The following is a 16,662-nucleotide window of genomic DNA, read 5'->3' as shown; positions in this document are numbered from 1 at the left end:
GTGATGATGATGGTGAAAGTGGTGATGATGATGATGGTAGTGATGATGATGAAGATGGTGATGATGATGAAGATGGTGATGATGGTGGAAGTGGTGATGATGATGATGGTAGTGATGATAAAGAAGATGTGATGATGATGATGAAGATGTGATGATAATTGTGGAAGTGGTGATGATGATGATGATGATGATGATGATGATGATGATGGTAGTGATGATGAAGAAGATGTGATGATGAAGATGAAGATGGTGATGATGATGAAGATGGTGATGATGAAGGTGGAAGTGGTGATGATGATGATGGTAGTGATGATGATGAAGATGTGATGATGATGATGATGATGAAGATGGTGATGATGGTGGAAGTGGTGATGATGATGATGGTTGTCATGATAAAGAAGATGTGATGATGATGATGAAGATGTGATGATGATTGTGGAAGTGGTGATGATGATGATGATGATGAAGGTGGTGATGATGATGATGGTGGAAGTGCTGATGATGATGATGGTAGTGATGATGATGATGATGATGATGAAGATGGTGATGATGATGGTGGAAGTGGTGATGATGATGATGATGGTGATGATCATGATATCTGTTGCCACAGTAACGCATCATACGTATCTCTGTTTTAGAATGATCCTGAAGAGTGACGGGACCATCCCCCCGCCCCCGGGAGGCCCCGCCCCCCAGCCTCCAGGAGCTGTCAATCAAGGGGACGCCAAGGGCCGAGTGGCCAGTTGGACTGCCTGGACCAATGAGCAGCAGGACTGTGAGTGGAAACACAAAGTGTGTCTGTTGTTCCCATTCTGGAGCGTGTCTCACTCTGTGTGTGTGTGTGTGTGTGTGTGTGTGTGTGTGTTTGTGTGTGTATGTGTGTGTGTGTGTGTGTCGTCAGGTGATCCGCAGAGACTTTACACAGAGCTGGACGGGTCTGCTGAGATGAGCGCAGCGAAGGTGGACAGGGATGTGGTGAGTGACTTCACTGTTCATACATCTGTCTATGTGTGTGTGTGTGTGATGCAGAAGGTTAAACACTGATGTGTGTTACAGCAAATCCTGAACCACGTTCTGGATGACATCGAACACTTCGTCACCAAACTGCAGAAAGCTGCCGAGGCCTTTAGTGAGCTCTCCAAACGCAAGAAAACCAAGAAGAGCAAGAAAAAAGGACCTGGAGGTGAGCGTTTCATCATCACATGGTGCATCCAGATCCTCCTCTTCGTCACGAGGGTGTAACAAGTGTGTAACGAGACTGTCACGAGTGTGTAACGAGTGTGTAACGAGTGCGTAACGTGTGTGTCATGAGTGTTTGACGAGTTTGTCACTAGTTTGTCATGAGTGTTTGACGAGTTTGTCACTAGTTTGTCATGAGTGTGTAACAAGTGTGTCGCGAGGGTGTAACGAGTTTGTCACGAGTGTGTAACAAATTTGCCACAAGGGTGTAACGAGTTTGTCACAAGTGTTTCACAAGTGTTGTACGAGCTTGTCGAGTGTGTAACAAGCGAGTGTGTAACAAGGTGTGGCACGGGTGTGTCAGAAGTGTGGTACGAGTGTGTCACTAGTGTATAACGAGTATGTCACAAGTGTTTAACGAGTTTGTCACGAGTTTGTTACGAGTGTGTAACGAGTTTGTTACGAGTGTGTAAGGAGTGTATAACGAGTGTGTCACGAGTGTATAACGAGTGTGTCACGAGTTTGTTACGAGTTTGTTACGAGTGTGTAAGTAGTGTATAACGAGTCTGTCACGAGTGTTTAACGAGTTTGTCACGAGTTTGTTACGAGTTTGTTACGAGTGTGTAAGGAGTGTATAACGTGTGTGCCACGAGTGTATAACGAGTGTGTCACGAGTGTATAACGAGTGTGTCACGAGTGTGTCACGAGTGTGTCACAAGTGTGTAAGGAGTGTATAGCGAGTGTGCCACGAGTGTGTAACGAGTGTGTAAGGAGTGTATAAGGAGTGTATAACGAGTGTGTCACGAGTGTGTTTGTGGTGTCTTTGATCAGAGGGAGTTTTGACGCTGAGAGCTAAGCCTCCGTCTCAGGACGAGTTTGTCGACTGTTTCCAGAAGTTCAAACATGCCTTCAACCTGCTGGTGAGTGACGTTAACCAGTTGTAAATCAGGGATACAATTATTATACTTACTAATGTTTAGCTGGACAATCTCATGCATCTCATCTAATATTCTGTGTGATTGTTGGTCGTTGCAGGGTAAGTTGAAGAACCACATTCAGAACCCCAGCGCTGTGGATCTGGTTCACTTCCTGTTCAATCCGCTCAGACTGGTACGTGTTCTGATGGTGTGTGTGTGTGTGTGTGTGTACAGTAGTGTTGTCAAAAGTACTGACTTCAGTACCAAGTTGTTACAGAAAAATGTGAGGCTTTGAGCGCTGTTGAGCGGAATCGTAAAGCCTCTGATTGGCCATTGTGTTCACGAGCTCATCAAATATGTCTGGAATTGGCTACAATGATCTGCGCTTCAAAAACATGTTGTAAATATACATCAATGAGGTTCTTCAGCGAGCGCTTGCACAGATACACACCGGAGCGTTTGAAAACAGGCGATGTAATGAGTGTGTCACGAGTGTGGTACGAGTTTGTCACGAGTGTGGTACGAGTTTGTCACGAGTGTGTAACGAGTTTGTCACGAGTGTGGTACGAGATTGTCACGAGTGTGTAACGGGTTTGTCACGAGTGTGTAACGAGTGTGGTACTAGTTTGTCACGAGTGTGTAACGAGTTTGTCACGAGTATGTAACGAGTGTGGTACGAGTTTGTCACGAGTATGTAACGAGTGTGGTACGAGTTTGTCACAAGTATGTAACGAGTGTGGTACGAGTTTGTCACGAGAATGTAACGAGTGTCGTACGAGTTTGTCACGAGTTTGTAACGAGTTTGTCACGAGTATGTAACGAGTGTGGTACGAGTTTGTCACGAGTGTGTAACGAGTATGTAACGAGTTTGTCACGAGTGTGTAACGAGTGTGTCACGAGTGTGTCACAAGTCTATAACGAGTGTGGTACAATGAGTGTGTAACGAGTTTGTCACGAGTATGTAACGAGTGTGGTACAATGAGTGTGTAACGAGTTTGTCACAAGTGTGTCACGAGTGTGAAACGAGTGTGGTACAATGAGTGTGTCACGAGTGTGTAACGAGTGTGGTACAATGAGTCTGTAACGAGTGTGTCACGAGTTTGTCACGAGTGTGTAACGAGTGTGTCACAAGTCTATAACGAGTGTGGTACAATGAGTGTGTAACGAGTTTGTCACGAGTGTGTAACGAGTGTGTAACGAGTGTGTAACGAGTTTGTCACGAGTGTGTAACGAGTGTGTCACGAGTCTATAACGAGTGTGGTATAACGAGTGTGTAACGAGTGTGGTACGAGTTTGTCACGAGTGTGTAACGAGTTTGTCACAAGTGTGTAACGAGTTTGTCACGAGTGTGTAACGAGTGTCACGAGTTTGTCACGAGTGTGTAACGAGTGTCACGAGTGTCACAAGTCTATAATGAGTGTGGTACAACGAGTGTGTATATAACGTATATAACGAGTGTGGTACGAGTTTGTCACGAGTGTGTAACCAGTTTGTCACGAGTGTGTCACGAGTCTATAACGAGTGTGGTACAATGAGTGTGTCACGAGTCTATAACGAGTGTGGTACAATGAGTGTGTAACGAGTCTATAACGAGTGTGGTACAATGAGTGTGTAACGAGTTTGTCACGGGTGTGTAACGAGTTTGTCACGAGTGTGTAACGAGTGTGTCACGAGTCTATAACGAGTGTGGTACAACGAGTGTGTAACGAGTTTGTCACGAGTATGTAACGAGTGTGGTACGAGTTTGTCACGAGTGTGTAACGAATTTGTCACGAGTGTGTAACGAGTGTGTCACGAGTGTGTCACAAGTCTTTAGCGAGTGTGGTACAACGAGTTTGTCACGAGTCTGTAACCAGTTTGTCACGAGTATGTAACGAGTGTGGTACAACGAGTGTGTAACGAGTGTGGTACGAGTTTGTCACAAGTGTGGTACGAGTGTGTCACGAGAATGTAACGAGTGTGTTACGAGTTTGTCACGAGTGTGGCAAGAGTTTGTCACAAGTCTTTAACGAGTGTGGTACAACGAATGTGTAACGAGTTTGTCACGAGTATGTAACGAGTGTGGTACGAGTTTGTCACGAGTGTGTAACCAGTTTGTCACGAGTGTGTCACAAGTCTATAATGAGTGTGGTACAACGAGTGTGTAACGAGTTTGTCACGAGTATATAACGAGTGTGGTACGAGTTTGTCACGAGTGTGTAACCAGTTTGTCACGAGTATGTAACGAGTGTGGTACAACGAGTGTGTAGCGAGTGTGTAACGAGTGTGGTACGAGTTTGTCACGAGTGTGGTAAGAGTGTGGCACGAGTTTGTCACGAGTGTGTAACGAGTGTGTCACGAGTCTATAACGAGTGTGGTACAATGAGTGTGTAACGAGTTTGTCACGAGTGTGTAACGAGTGTGTAACGAGTTTGTCACGAGTGTGTAACGAGTGTGTCACAAGTGTGTCACGAGTCTATAACGAGTGTGGTACAACGAGTGTGTAACGAGTTTGTCGCGAGTATGTAACGAGTGTGGTACGAGTTTGTCACGAGTGTGTAACGAGTTTGTCACGAGTGTGTAACGAGTGTGGTACGAGTTTGTCACGAGTGTGTAACGAGTGTGTCACGAGTGTGTCACAAGTCTTTAGCGAGTGTGGTACAACGAGTTTGTCACGAGTCTGTAACCAGTTTGTCACGAGTATGTAACGAGTGTGGTACAACGAGTGTGTAACGAGTGTGGTACGAGTTTGTCACAAGTGTGGTACGAGTGTGTCACGAGAATGTAACGAGTGTGTTACGAGTTTGTCACGAGTGTGGCAAGAGTTTGTCACAAGTCTTTAACGAGTGTGGTACAACGAATGTGTAACGAGTTTGTCACGAGTATGTAACGAGTGTGGTACGAGTTTGTCACGAGTGTGTAACCAGTTTGTCACGAGTGTGTCACAAGTCTATAATGAGTGTGGTACAACGAGTGTGTAACGAGTTTGTCACGAGTATATAACGAGTGTGGTACGAGTTTGTCACGAGTGTGTAACCAGTTTGTCACGAGTATGTAACGAGTGTGGTACAACGAGTGTGTAGCGAGTGTGTAACGAGTGTGGTACGAGTTTGTCACGAGTGTGGTAAGAGTGTGGCACGAGTTTGTCACGAGTGTGTAACGAGTGTGTCACGAGTCTATAACGAGTGTGGTACAATGAGTGTGTAACGAGTTTGTCACGAGTGTGTAACGAGTGTGTAACGAGTTTGTCACGAGTGTGTAACGAGTGTGTCACAAGTGTGTCACGAGTCTATAACGAGTGTGGTACAACGAGTGTGTAACGAGTTTGTCGCGAGTATGTAACGAGTGTGGTACGAGTTTGTCACGAGTGTGTAACGAGTTTGTCACGAGTGTGTAACGAGTGTGGTACGAGTTTGTCACGAGTGTGTAACGAGTTTGTCACGAGTGTGTAATGAGTGTGGTACAACGAGTGTAACGAGTGTGGTACGAGTTTGTTACGAGTGTGGTACGAGTGTCACGTGTATGTAACGAGTGTGTTACGAGTTTGTCACGAGTGTGGCACGAGTTTGTCACAAGTCTTTAACGAGTGTGGTACAACGAGTGTGTAACGAGTTTGTCACGAGTGTGTAACGAGTGTGGTACGAGTTTGTCACGAGTGTGTAACGAGTTTGTCACGAGTGTGTAATGAGTGTGGTACAACGAGTGTGGTACGAGTTTGTCACGAGTGTGGTACGAGTTTGTCACGAGTGTGTAACGAGTGTGGCACGAGTTTGTCACGAGTGTGGCACGAGTTTGTCACAAGTGTGGTACGAGTTTGTCACGAGTGTGTAACGAGTGTGGCACGAGTTTGTCACGAGTGTGGCACGAGTTTGTCACGAGTGTGTAACGAGTTTGTCATGAGTGTGTAACGAGTGTGGTACGAGTTTGTCACGAGTGTGTAACGAGTTGGTCACGAGTGTGTAACGAGTTTGTCACGAGTGTGGTAAGAGTTTGTCACGAGTATGTAACGAGTTTGTCTTCATGTGAGTGTGTAACAAGATTATCACGAGTAACTTGATACTAAGTCGGTACTTTTGACTACACTAGTGTACAGCGATTCAGTCGCACTGACACTTCTGTGTGTGTGTGTGTCTTTTAATTCCAGTCCACATGGTCACGAGTATGTAACGAGTGTGTTACGAGTTTGTCACGAGTGTGGCACGAGTTTGTCACAAGTCTTTAACGAGTGTGGTACAACGAGTGTGTAACGAGTTTGTCACGAGTGTGTAATGAGTGTGGTACGAGTTTGTCACGAGTGTGTAACGAGTTTGTCACGAGTGTGTAATGAGTGTTGTACAACGAGTGTGTAACGAGTGTGGTACGAGTTTGTCACGAGTGTGTAACGAGTGTGGCACGAGTTTGTCACGAGTGTGGCACGAGTTTGTCACGAGTGTGTAACGAGTTTGTCACGAGTGTGTATCGAATGTGGTACGAGTTTGTCACGAGTGTGTAACGAGTTGGTCACGAGTGTGTAATGAGTGTGGTCCAACGAGTGTAACGAGTTTGTCACAAGTGTGTAACGAGTGTGGCACGAGTGTGGTACGAGTTTGTCAAGAGTGTGAAATGAGTTTGTCACGAGTGTGGTAAGAGTTTGTCACGAGTATGTAACGAGTTTGTCTTCATGTGAGTGTGTAACAAGATTATCACGAGTAAGTTGATATACTAAGTCGGTACTTTTGACTACACTAGTGTACAGCGATTCAGTCGCACTGACACTTCTGTGTGTGTGTGTGTCTTTTAATTCCAGTCCACATGGTCACGAGTATGTAACGAGTGTGTTACGAGTTTGTCACGAGTGTGGCACGAGTTTGTCACAAGTCTTTAACGAGTGTGGTACAACGAGTGTGTAACGAGTTTGTCACGAGTGTGTAACGAGTTTGTCACGAGTGTGTAATGAGTGTGGTACAACGAGTGTGGTATGAGTTTGTCACGAGTGTGGTAGGAGTTTGTCACGAGTGTGTAACGAGTGTGGCACGAGTTTGTCACGAGTGTGGCACGAGTTTGTCACGAGTGTGTAACGGGTTTGTCACGAGTGTGTAACGAGTGTGGTACGAGTTTGTCACGAGTGTGTAACGAGTTGGTCACGAGTGTGTAATGAGTGTGGTACAACGAGTGTAACGAGTTTGTCACAAGTGTGTAACGAGTGTGGTACGAGTGTGGTACGAGTTTGTCAAGAGTGTGTAATGAGTTTGTCAAGAGTGTGTAATGAGTTTGTCAAGAGTGTGTAATGAGTTTGTCACGAGTATGTAACGAGTTTGTCTTCATGTGAGTGTGTAACAAGATTATCACGAGTAACTTGATACTAAGTCGGTACTTTTGACTACACTAGTGTACAGCGATTCAGTCGCACTGACACTTCTGTGTGTGTGTGTGTGTGTCTTTTAATTCCAGTCCACATGGATACGTGGAAGTAATAAAAAATTCTGTATCATAATTTTTTAAGGCCAGACAAGTAATTTGTTGAGGTCAATTTGTAAGAAACACTAAACACCTGCGCACATATATATTCAAACGCACATACCCATAGACTAAACACGTAATACGCATGTGCACGACGTCAGCGTTCTCACAGATTCACGTTTTTGAAGTTTGCACAGAGATAACTTTTTTTCTGTAAAATTTTTCAAAGTTTGTGTTCTTGAGCCGCCATGCACTGTTGATGTGCTAGTCAGCGGCCGGAGCACGTTAGGGGTTATCTGTTAGAGCGGTGTCGTGTTAGCGGCGGCTAAGTTAATAACTAATGATCTTTACAACGGAAGTGAATAAATCAAAACTAATTAGTGTTGTGAACTTTTTCTTCTTAAGTGTAGAAACTCAAAAGCGAAAACCAGAAGACTCGGGTTTGTATCTAAGAAGGTTTCTTTATTGAGAACACAACCTGTGCGTTGCTGTAGTCTTCCAAGCTCGTCTCGAGTCTAACTAAGGGAAACGTTCCCTTGCAATTTATAAACATTTTAGGGGCAGGGCTGAATATTGTGATGAACAAAGCATGTAAATTATGTATACCGGTTTAGGAACCTGCCCTATACATGGAGTGTTACCAATTCCAATCCAATCAGCATAACTATTCAAACAGCGAGACTACCAAAGTTTCAGTAATCTGCTTACAATAGAGAGAAACAGGAATAGCAGGCTCGATAGAGAGCAGTATTCTGCCAGATACAGAAAACAAGGTTTGCCGGACTCTCTTGCTGGAAAACTGTTTCACAGCAAATATCATCATCATCATCATAACCTTAAATGCTAAATTCAATATATGAAACTGTCTCAGTTTATATACTATTGTATTGGAACCTCAATTAAACATTTAATAAATTTGTAACACTACACTGGACAATAACTTCTAGATCTGCTGTAAAGCCTAAACAATCTCTGATACTGTAATCTCCTATTATCACTGTAAAGCTGCTTTGAAACGGTGTATATTGTTAGAGCGCTGTATAAATGAAGCTGACTTGACTTGCCTCAGGTGATCCAGACGTCTGGAGGAGTCGATCTGGCTAAAAGCGTCATCGTTCCCCTCCTCACCAGAGAAGCCATCGAGTTCCTGCACGCGTCGGGTTCTGCGGACGAGAGACACCTGTGGGTCACGCTGGGAGACGGCTGGACCAAGTGCAGGTACTGATGCTCTTACGCTCACGTGGGCCTGAAGAACGTTATTTTGTTCAGTCTGCCGGGTGAAATCGTACTCGCTTTTCATTGGACAACCAATCGTTTCTTCCTTGAGGCTTTTTGAGAATTACTCGTGCTTAGAAAAAAACTTACTATTAAATGAATTACCTTTGTGTCCGAGCATCAGACTTTTCCCCTGCAACAACCGATCATAGTTTCATTAATACTTTTTGAGAATCGCTTATTCTTGCTTAGACCAATATTTAAATCTCTTAAAGGAACAAAATCGGTTAATACAAAACTTACTATCTTTAAATCAACCTTTAACATGTTCTTAATAGAACAAAACGACCAATTTTTGATAGAATAAAATTGACCGATATTTAAATCTTTTAATAGAACAAACCGACTGATATTTAATAGAATAAAACGACCGATATTTGATCGAATAAAACTGACCGATATGTAAATCTCTTAATACAAAACGGTCGATAGTTAATAGAATAAAACCAACCGATATTAAAAAGAACAAAATCGGTAAATACAAAACTCTCTATCTTTAAATCAACATTTAACATATTCTTAGTACAACAAAACCGATTTTTAAATCTCTTAATAGAACAAACTGATTGATATTTAATAGAATAAAACGACCGATATTTGATCAAATAAAACTGACCGATATTTAAATCTCTTAATACAAAACAACCGATATTTAATAGAATAAAATTAAACAATATTTAATTGAACAAAACGACGGATATTTATTTCTCTTAATAGAACAAAACTATGATATTTAAATTGGTTGATTGAACATAACCGACTGATTCACTGCAGCACAGATATATGTGATAGACAACACAATAGTTTTATACAATATATCTAGATCTAAATCTGAAGGATTATTCATATCATTGTTATATTTAATATGATGATATAAGATCATATCATCTAAAACTTGACCTTATGACTTTCTGTAACGCTGCTACGAAACGATTGTGAAAGCACTAAATAAATGTGACTCTTGTCTTGTTGAGGTTGGAGTGGCCGAAGGATCACCCGTTCCCTCGACACACGCTGTGTTTCCGCGATGGCTGGGAGCCACCGGTGCTAGTGTCGCGCGAGCAGGACGTAGCTCAGCTAGCAGAGACGCTCAGCGCCGCTCAGACCGAGATCCACAGACCGAGAGACGTGAGATGCTTTTTTTGTTCTCTAAAGCCACGTTTCCACCGAAATTACCCGTAACAATTTATCCCAGGAACTTTTTCTCCCCCAGACCTGTTGCAGTCTAAAGCAGGGTGAGAATTAGGCAGATTAGTCCGGTGACGTAGCACTGCGCGCGACTTTACAGTTCCCGCTTGATTTCATCCTCTGAATTTAAGCTTAATAAAGCCTGAACCTCGTCGTCGGCCCATCAGTCGTATTTTTTAAACTCCATTTTAGATTCAAATAGCAAAGAACTGTTCAGCACCGCAACAGGAAATGCAGCATGGAGTCAACCAATCCAAATGCAGCATGAACTCGACCAATCAGCACGTTCCGCGCACAAGTCCCGCCCCCGAAAGTTCATGAACTTTATAAAAGCAGCAGCTCGTGAGCAGGGACTTTCTGAGGGAGAGATATTTACCCAGAACTTCATATAGACCTTGTGGTGGAAACACACCGAAGCGGCTTTCGCATCGAGGAACCTCTTCATCGTTCCCAGAACTATTGGCCGAAGTTTTTGGCGCGTTCGCACCGCAGGAACTAGGAATGATTTTAGTTCTAGGAACTCCTTTAGAGGAACTAATTTACTCCTCCTCCAGAGTCTAAACCAGCGCTATAGGAACTACAGTGACGCTAGTGTTCTCTGATTGGCCGAACGCACGCGAGACACCGGCACCCGCCATTATTAGAAAGCTCAACGCACAGATTATAGCCGATATATTTACTCCAGAAACTAACTCTACATGTAAAACAGTGACAGATGGAGCTCTCAATCTTTACACTGAGGAGAAAACCCAACGCAACTTTGAGGAGACCGAGAGAAACGTGATCATGTGTTTCTGCTCAGCGACACTGACATCAAACACACGCCATACGCTAATAACTTTATTACTGTCTACTTTCTATGAATATCAGTTCTATCTAATACCGTATTGGACAGGACTGATCGACAGATCGTGAACTAATGAACAGGAGAATGTGAGCGCTGTGTGTTCAGGCGTTCTCAACACCGTCACAATAAAAGTCCCAACAACAAGCGTGTGTTACGTTAGAGTTCCTACTAGCGGAGCGAATGCAACCAGGAAAACGTTCCTAAGGGATCATTAGTTCCCGGAGAACCATCCTGGAGACTCGATCCCAGAACTATCCGGTGCGAAAGCCTCTCGAGTCCCAGCCCAAAGTCACTCGTTCCTGTGGTGGAAACGTGGTTTTAATCTCACACTGATTCTTGATTTGATTCTTGATTTGATTCTTGATTTGATTCTTGATTTGTTTCTTGATTTGATTCTTGATTTGATTCTTGATTTGTTTCTTGTTTTGTTTCTTGATTTGTTTCTTGATTTGATTCTTGATTTGATTCTTGATTTGATTCTTGATTCTTCCGTATTCTTGATTTGTTGAAAGTGTGTTTTGTCCCGACAGCAGCCGATGGTCCAGGACTTCTCCAGCACAGACGGGTACAGTAACTCTTCTCTCAAGCGTTTGCAGGAACTGGAGCCAGACATGGCCTTGGCTTTTAAACAGGCGCTCAGCCGACACGTAGATAGGTAACACACACCTGTGTACGAGAACCGCACCGCACGCCCTGGAGAACCAGCTCACCGCAAGCGCTCCTGTTCTGGGTTTCTGGGTCTCTCTAAAACTCTCAGCTAGTGCTGGGCGGTGTGACCAAACATTTACATCATTTACATCACAGTATTTTTCAAAATTATACCGGTTTCTTTCAAAGTATATAATGGTATCTCTTTTTCTTTTTTTAAGCATGACTGGGTGTTATCCACATTTTTTACTGATTGAGAGAGAAAATACTGCAATAGATTGACTTAGAATGCCTTATTTTACAATATTTTAAAGAATTCCACACTAGTATTAATACAGGTTTGCAGTTAAACAAAGAGGTGTCAGCAGGAGGCTCTGTAGGAGCTGCAGAAACAGCGGTTTCCACGGTAGCGGCTGAACACAAAGCGGTTTCCACGGTAACGGCTGAACACAAAGCGGTTTCCACGGTAACGGCTGAACACAAAGTGGTTTCCACGGTAACGGCTGAACACAAAGCGGTTTCCACGGTAGCGGCTGAACACAAAGCGGTTTCCACGGTAGTGGCTGAACACAAAGCGGTTTCCACGGTAATGGCTGAACACAAAGTGGTTTCCACGGTAACGGCTGAACACAAAGTGGTTTCCACGGTAACGGCTAAATAGAAAGCGGTTTCCATGGTAACGGCTGAACACAAAGCGGTTTCCACGGTAATGGCTGAACACAAAGTGGTTTCCACGGTAACGGCTGAACACAAAGTGGTTTCCACGGTAACGGCTAAATAGAAAGCGGTTTCCACGGTAATGGCTGAACACAAAGTGGTTTCCACGGTAGCGGCTGAACACAAAGCGGTTTCCACGGTAATGGCTGAACACAAAGTGGTTTCCACGGTAACGGCCGAACACAAAGTGGTTTCCACGGTAACGGCTAAACAGAAAGCGGTTTCCATGGTAGCGACTGACTTACCCGGCGTTCTTTAAGCGACATGCGGTATTGCGTTATATTAAAAATTCATATCACAAGAAAACCGGTATTCGGTATGAACGGTTCACCGCCCAGCACTCCTCCTCTCAGCTCTGCATTCTCAGTCTGTTGTAAATACTCTCGTCTCTGAGACGCTCCTCCACGGCGCCGCGGTCAGAAACAACATTTATCAGTAGATTCACCATTTCAATAAATATGTGTTTTTAAGATGTTCTTCCTTAGTGTTTCTATTTCTGTAAATATCTAAATATCCTTAAATTAAGAAACATGTACAGGAGATTACTGAAGATATTAAGTCTTGTTTTCTGAAAAATGTATTGAGTTTGTTTAAAGTCGGCATGAAAGGGAAGTTGTGCTGGTCTTTTCTCCTCTATTGTGTCGTATATCCGAGAACAAATGTGGGCGGGGCTTGATTGTGTCTGTGTGGAATTGATTGGATGGTTGTGGTTTGCTATTGGCTGATCTCATGTGAGTGACAGGTTATAGCCCCGCCCACATCATCAGAGAAGAGATGCTGCAAGAGGAACTTATTCTGATTCAAGATTATTAACACTAATGATGATGTGCACCCGTAAATCATTCACAATAAACACTGCAATATTCCATAAAAAAAAACAAGAATTGACCATTTTGATTTTATGGTCAATGTGGAAAAACAAGATTATTTTCTGACCTCATTGGCAGATGTTTTTTCCTTTTTTTAGCAAAAAAACTCATTAATGTTGATACATTTTTCAGAAAACAAGACTTTATATCTTTAAATCAACATTTAAATCTCTTAATGAAATAAAACAATCGATATTTAAATTTCTTAATTCAAAGGGAAAACTGTTACTTTTCTGACCCCATTGGCAGATATTTATTCTTGTTTTAAACAAAAATTTCCTTAATTTTGATTATAATTCTTTTACAAAACATGACTTAATATCTTCATTCATGGTTCTTCTCCAGTAACTGTATCTCGATTTAAGAATGTTTATATATTTGTGCTGGAAAACGAGACCGAAACGATCATGATTTGTTTAGTGTGTCTCATATGCGGAGGTTCATTGATATTTTGTTGATATTGATATTGATATTCTCTCTTCAGGAACCTGGAGGCTCACAGCAGGACGCCGCTGAGAAGCTTTGCCAAATCTAAATATGACTTTGTGGCCAGAAACAACACTGAACTTTCTGTGGTGAAAGACGAGGTGGTGGAGGTACGGTCATGTGACGCTGTGACATCAGCGAGCTGTGCACGTGTGCAGTGTTCTGATTCTCACACACACACACACACACACACACACACACACACACTCGCACACATACAACTCACACACACACACACACACAAATAAACTCACACAGACACTCAAACACACACACACACTCACACTCACACACACTTTCTCTCTCTCTCTCACACACACACACACTCACACACACTCACACACACAAGGTGACGCTGTCACATCAGCGAGCCCTGCGCGTGTACGGTGTCACAGATTAGCACAGTTTTATCACACACACACTCACTTACACATGCAACGCATACGCACTCACACACACACACACACTCACGCAACTCATACGCACACACACACACTCACGCAACTCATACGCACACACACACATACACTCACTTACACATGCAACTCATACGCACACACACATACACTCACTTACACGCAACCCACTCACACACACACACACACACACACACACACTCACACGCTCCTACAAACAAACACACACTCATACTCTCTCTCACACACACACTCACACACACACACTCACACGCTCCTACAAACACACACATACACACTCATACTCTCTCTCACACACACACACTCACTCAGTCACACACACACACGCACACACACACACACAAATAAACTCACACACACACTCAAACACACACACACACACACACACACTTTCTCTATCTCTCTCACACACACACTCACACACACTCGCACACATACAACTCACACACACACACACTCGCACACATACAACTCACACACACACACACACACACACACACACTCACTCACACGCTCCTACAAACACACATACACACTCATACTCTCTCTCACACACACACACACACACTCACTCACTCAGTCGCACACACACACGCACACACACACACACAAATAAACTCACACACACACTCAAACACACACACACACACTCACACACACTTTCTCTATCTCTCTCACACACACACTCGCACACATACAACTCACACACACACACTCGCACACATACAACTCACACACACACACACACACACACACAAATAAACTCACACACACACTCAAACACACACACACACACTCACACACATTTTCACTATCTCTCTCACACACACACTCACACACACACTTGCACACATGCAACTCACAAACACACACAAATAAACTCACACACACACTCACACTCACACACAATTTCTCTCTCTCTCTCACACACACACACTCACACACACAAAGTGCGCTGTGACGTCAGCGAGCCTTGCACGTGTGAAGTGTTGTTCTGATTGGTCGACAGGTTCTGGACGACAGGAAGCAGTGGTGGAAGTGTTGTGACGTGTTGTTCTGATTGGTCGACAGGTTCTGGACGACAGGAAGCAGTGGTGGAAGTGTTGTGACGTGTTGTTCTGATTGGTCGACAGGTTCTGGACGACAGGAAGCAGTGGTGGAGGGTGCGTAACGGGGCGGGCGCTTCGGGATACGTGCCGAACAACATCTTAGAGCTCAGCCGGGCGGTGGACCTGACGGGCCGGGGCGAGCCCATCTACAGCCACACCATACAGGTGCCACCCTGACCCCTGACCTCTGACCTGTCACTCTCATGACCTGTCACTCTCATCCTCAGGTTCTGCTTCATCATGCAATCATTGTTTGTGTTCATCTTTTCTTCTTAAAGCTAATGATGCCAAAAAAGGAGTTTGAGTTGTTTAAGGTAAACGAGTGTGTGTGTTCAGTTTGTTTTGATTTCCCCCATAAGTTTAGTTAGTTAATCTCCCCGTGTGTGTGTTTGTACCATAGACTGTAAAAAAATATGGGCGTAGTGTGCGTCACCTGTAGGTTTATAAAGAGCGTTTATTAAGCCGGAAGTGGGCGGAGCCGGCCGTCGCCATCTTGGCCGCGTCACTCCCGGATAAACGAACATGTGCAGAGGCGGATTAGCTGAGGTGACGTGACGCTAACAGACAGCAGACAAACGGCTAGTAGTGACATCAGCGGCAATCCACCTGTCACTCAAGTGGCCACGCCCTTAATTATGCACAACTTTAAGGCTTAATATCATTTAAACGGATGAGTTATAAAATAATTCACCCGCCTCACAGTCGCCACGAAGGACAAAATTAGCTATATAGACCAAAACCACTTTCTGCACCAGACTGTAAACATGTTTTTTCTGCTGTAAAGTTGAGCATTTTAACATGCGAGTCTATGGGATTGAGTCTCTGCTGCAGCCGGCCTCTAGTGGCCAGTGGATGGATCGATGAATTTTCCTATTAGTGCCCAATTATGCTTTTACAAACATTCCTGTTCATGCAGTTTGTAATAGAGCCATTTGTGCTCTGTAAAGTTTCAGTGTTCCACAAATAAATGATTGTCTCCTAAAAGAAGAAACTTCTTAAAAACTAGTAATTCCAGTCTAACATGTAACTAATTTGCATAATCCCCGCCTCTGGTCCTGATTGGCTGAACAGAGTCTCTAAGCTCCGCCCTCAAACACTGTAGTGTATCTGAGACTGGAAGAGTTTGGTTCGTGTCGTTCGTGTCGAGAAGACGCTGTTTTCTGAGATTGATACGGTAAAACACACGCCATCGTTACTGTTCGTATCACTGTGATCAAGAGCTGAGATTCAGATATGATAATGAGCGTTTGCTTTCTGACCAATCACAGCAGAGCAGCTCTCAGAGAGGCGGAGCTTAGAGAGACTGAATCTCCCAACTAACCGTTTCAGACACTGAGAGAAAATTAGGTGATGCTGAAATAGATATTAGAGGAAATTAAAGTGTTTTTGACTTGGGATGAATGTGGATCTGTTGTAGGAGACGCCAAAACTACATTAGTAACCTTTAAAACTGCATAATAGAACAATTTAAACGTTTAAAACTACAAAAAGTATTTATAACGAGCTGCATAGAGAAGTCTATGGAATGACCTCATCCAGATAAGTAAAAAATAAGTGTGTGTGTCAGTGTGA

The 16,662-nt window shown here is 43.6% G+C and overlaps 1 protein-coding gene across 16 annotated transcripts in view; it reads left to right on the top strand.

The window, feature by feature from the left end:
- Window positions 1–610: 610 nt before the first annotated feature.
- Window positions 611–16,662, top strand: part of eps8a (EGFR pathway substrate 8a, signaling adaptor) — a 23,193-nt gene continuing 7,141 nt past the window's right edge. For 2 of the 16 annotated variants that reach the window (XM_077230015.1, XM_077230012.1), the window contains exons 1-11: window positions 614–775; window positions 902–975; window positions 1,057–1,183; window positions 2,011–2,099; window positions 2,215–2,289; window positions 8,584–8,732; window positions 9,764–9,917; window positions 11,355–11,389; window positions 13,543–13,654; window positions 15,115–15,255; window positions 15,369–15,404. In XM_077230015.1, coding sequence (XP_077086130.1) covers window positions 640–775; window positions 902–975; window positions 1,057–1,183; window positions 2,011–2,099; window positions 2,215–2,289; window positions 8,584–8,732; window positions 9,764–9,917; window positions 11,355–11,389; window positions 13,543–13,654; window positions 15,115–15,255; window positions 15,369–15,404 — 1,128 coding nt within the window. In that variant the 5' untranslated portion in view covers window positions 614–639. Of the gene's footprint in view, window positions 776–901; window positions 976–1,056; window positions 1,184–2,010; window positions 2,100–2,214; window positions 2,290–8,583; window positions 8,733–9,763; window positions 9,918–11,354; window positions 11,480–13,542; window positions 13,655–15,114; window positions 15,256–15,368; window positions 15,405–16,662 lie in introns of all 16 variants that reach the window. The other 14 variants (XM_077230005.1, XM_077230013.1, XM_077230007.1 and 11 more) reach the window with 12 other exon arrangements.

The sequence above is a fragment of the Siphateles boraxobius genome, unplaced genomic scaffold, assembly GCF_051911475.1.
Source record: "Siphateles boraxobius isolate OS27281-9 unplaced genomic scaffold, OSU_SipBor_1 137, whole genome shotgun sequence".
Taxonomy (NCBI): domain Eukaryota; kingdom Metazoa; phylum Chordata; class Actinopteri; order Cypriniformes; family Leuciscidae; genus Siphateles; species Siphateles boraxobius.
This window is presented reverse-complemented; position numbering and strand designations above follow the sequence as displayed.